We start from the raw sequence: 3,621 nt of genomic DNA, 5'->3' as shown, positions 1-3,621 counted from the left end.
AGCTTAGAGGGAGCCTTGACAGCAACCCCCGTGTTCTTCTCCTGGAAGCCCTGGATTTTGTAGCCCCATGGGTGCACATCTATGGGACTTAATTCCACCCCACCTCCCAAGTTTGTAGTCTCTGAGGCCATCAGTGAGAACAGGGGAGACTCCAAAAGCATGAACCCTTCGGACCGCACACCCAAGTTCTCATCGATAAGGGAAAGACCAACATTTGATTGCAAAATCTTTCCAAACCGGATTTTGTGACCATCCCGAAGAATTCACCGCCTCCCCAGAGTCAACATACCTCCGGCAGCAACTGGGGCCGACAGTCTTCGCTTGGGGTCTCGGACTTCAAGTCGCGGCAACGAACGCAAGAACTCTTGCTTCAGCCGAAGGGCCTTCTCTTCCTCAAACTGCTTCTTCTGTTCAAGGGGGAAAGAGTTCCAGACTCTGAGTGAGCGGTTTAGAAACCGCTCAGAGCGTCTTCTTCCCTAAGGCCCAGCTCTTTCAGAGGTGGTCACAGTCTTTTGCACCTTTATATATGGTGCTGGAGAAGACCCTTGAGAGTCCCTTGGACTGAAAGGAGATCCAATCAGTCAATCCTAAAAGAAATCAACCCTGACTGTTCCCTGGAAGGCCAGTTAATGAAACTGAAGCGCAAATACTTTGGCCACCCAATGAGAAGGGAGCACTCACTGGAGAAGACCCTGATGCTGGGAAAGATTGAAAGTCAAAGAAGACGGGGAGGGCAAAGGATGAGATGGTTAGACAGTGTCACCGATGCAACGAACATGAAGTTGAGCCAACTTCAGAGGACGGTGGAAGACCGGAAGGCCTGGCGGGATCTGGTCCATGGGGTCGCGTAGAGTCGGACTCGACTGTGCGACTGAACAACAACAACAGAGTGTCTTCTTCCCTAAGGCCCGGCTCTTTCAGAGGTGGCCACAGTCTTACAAGGCTATACCACTTCGGACTGTGGCAGGCAGGAGTCGACAGGGCCCAGCATCCCTCCGTACAAAAATAATTAACTGCATATCGAGGGCAAGCTACGGGGTTCGAACCAGACTAAGATTTCTGCTAACTTGAGCAGGTTGGTGTCGTGGTTAAGTGGGTGGACTCTAATCTGGGAGAACCGGGTTCGGGTTTGATTTCCCACTCCTCCATTTGCAGCTGCTGGATTACCTTGGGCAAACCATAGTTCTGCCAGAGCACTTCTGGAAAGAGTACTTTCTCTCAGAGCTCTCTCAGCCTCACCTACCTCACAGGGTGTCTGTTGTGGCGAGGGGAATGGAAAGGAGATTGTAAGCCACTCCTATGTGGGGTATAAATCCAATCGTTTCTCTTCTACAAGCGACTTAAAACAAAACCCACGGCCGCCTACCTCCCACCCCAGCCGAATGGCCGCCTCCGTGAAGTTCCTCCGCTCCACCTCGAACGCCTGCTGCTGCTCCACAAAGATGGCGCGCTCTTCCTCCAAGCGATGCTCCTCCTCCAGGAAGTAGGAACCCTTCAGGTGACCCGGAAGCTCCGCGTTGACCCAGGCGTCCAACTGCTCCTGGAAGCGAGAGAGACCCACCAGTAGGGAGGGGCAGAAACAAAACCAAAACCACTGCACTGCCTCTTAGGAACCCACATGCCTGGGACACGGGTCCGGCCCTCCCGCTACAACCTCATAGCTGTTTTACATCACATTAACTCTCAAAACATATTCGGAGTCACTGTTCGGGAAGGCTGTTGCGAATTCCATCAAGGGTCCCCCCCGTCTCCAACCACCCCCGAATGCCCAGGAACCCATATGAAGCTGCCCATATGAATCTATAAACTGATTGCGGTACTTGCAGAAATTGCACATAAAATTCTGTTTTCATATTCTGAGGTTTAATGATCTGTCAGTTTGAGATTTTCCGAGTCGAACGGCAGTGGAATAGCAATAGGGAATTTATGAATAAATAATTCCGTTGTAATGAAGAGATCTGTGTGGGTCAGGCTGCCTTTACTGATACTGTGCTGTTGCTGAAAAGCTTTTTATGCTCCAATGGTACTCAAAACATCTACCTGATAAAAATTCAGATGGCTGCAATGGCAATGCGTCAAATTAAACATCTTAACTGTGTATCTCATTTAAATGTAATAAGGCAGTATTATATGTGCCTTAAAGTTTCAACTGATCATTCATATTCCATTTCTTGAAGACACGTCTTGTTTGTGAGTCCATATCTATCAAATTTTAAGTATTCTTTGCACTATCGATGTGATCCCAGTGCCTCAGAGCCAAATTATGAGTTGCTATCACATGAACACAGACATGAGCATATGAAGCTGCCTTAAATTGAGTCAGACAACTGGTAGATCAAGGTCAATATTTTCTGCTCGGACTGGCAGTGGTTCTACAGGGTCTCAGATAGAGGTCTTTCATATCACCTACTGCCTGCTCCTTTTCACTGGAGGTGCCAGGGATTGAGCCTGGTACCTTTTGCATGCCAAGCAGAGGCTCTGCCACTGAGCCACAGCCCCTCTTTACAGCTCTCTCAGGCGGAGGCGGAGGTCTCTCCCATCACCTCCTGCCTGGTCCTTTCTAACTGGAGATGCCGGAGATTGAACCTGGGACCTTCTGCGTGCCAAGCAGAGGCTCTGCTTCTGAGCCACGACCCTTCCCGATGATACATGCCAGGCCAAAGCAGATGCGATGCCTGGAACAATCTGCATATAGATTTCTCCAGCAGTTTTTTAAAAAGATTAAATTGCCACTTTGAGAGATCACTTTTTATTGGGGAAACATGGTGGGGGTAGTTAGACAGTGGAAACCAGTGGCGCTGCAGTCCACATCCAGGGGCAGGAGGGAGGGGCAGTGGCTCAGTGGCCGAGCCCCCACTTGGCGCGCAGAAGGTCACAGGTTCAATCCCCGGCATCTCCACTTGAAAGGACCAGGCAGGAGGTGATGGGAAAGACCTCTGCCTAAAACCTTGGAGAGCCGCTGCCAGTCTGAGTAGACAACAGAAAAAGAGAAGAGATTGGATTTATACCCCGCCCTTCAGTACCCGAAGGAGTCTCAGAGCGGCTTACACTCTCCTTTCCCTCCCCCTCCCCACAACAGACACCCTGTGAGGTAGGTGTGGCTGAGAGACCTCTTTCGAGGACTGCTTGTGAGAGAACAGCTCCAAGAGAACTTGTGACTGACTCAAGGTCACACCAGCAGCTGCGAGTGGAGGCGTAGGGGATCAAACCCGGTTCTCCCAGATTAGAGTCCGCGCGCCTAACCACGACACCACACTGGCTCTCTCGATACTGACTTTGATTAACCAAGGGTCCGATTCAGTATAAGGCACCTTCCTGTGTTCATGTGAGGGCACAGCTACCGTCAGCCTTTGAAACTACATCTATTATTTTCAGATACTCTCCCTCCACACATCTAGTTTGGCAGCCCTTCAGAAAAGAGAGACGTGCTACAGACGGACACATTCTTAAGCACAGGTCAAGGTGGTCAGCCATGTTGGTCTGAAGCAATAGAGCAAAGTTAATGTCCAGCCGGGCACCTTTAGGTCCTCCAACAAAGTTTGATTCAAGGTGTCAGCTTTCGTGGGCATGCACGCTGTGTCATCTGAAAGCTCCCACCTTGAATAAGACTTCGTTGGTCTT

General features: G+C 50.3%; 1 protein-coding gene across 1 annotated transcript in view; it reads right to left on the bottom strand.

Annotated features, from left to right (window-relative positions):
• Window positions 1–289: 289 nt before the first annotated feature.
• The window catches only part of LOC107119364 (afadin- and alpha-actinin-binding protein-like), a gene marked incomplete at its 3' end in the record, with an annotated part of 18,943 nt that continues 15,611 nt past the window's right edge, over window positions 290–3,621 (bottom strand). The window contains exons 10-11 of the mRNA XM_015421826.1: window positions 1,367–1,540; window positions 290–407 (exon numbers count right to left, since the gene is read on the bottom strand). Of these exons, the coding sequence (XP_015277312.1) occupies window positions 290–407; window positions 1,367–1,540 (292 nt within the window). The remainder of the gene's footprint in view (window positions 408–1,366; window positions 1,541–3,621) is intronic.

This window comes from Gekko japonicus, unplaced genomic scaffold (assembly GCF_001447785.1).
Source record: "Gekko japonicus isolate JY-2015 unplaced genomic scaffold, Gekko_japonicus_V1.1 scaffold6275, whole genome shotgun sequence".
Taxonomy (NCBI): domain Eukaryota; kingdom Metazoa; phylum Chordata; class Lepidosauria; order Squamata; family Gekkonidae; genus Gekko; species Gekko japonicus.
Note: the sequence above shows the minus strand (reverse complement) of the source record. Positions and strands in the feature narration are given on the sequence as shown.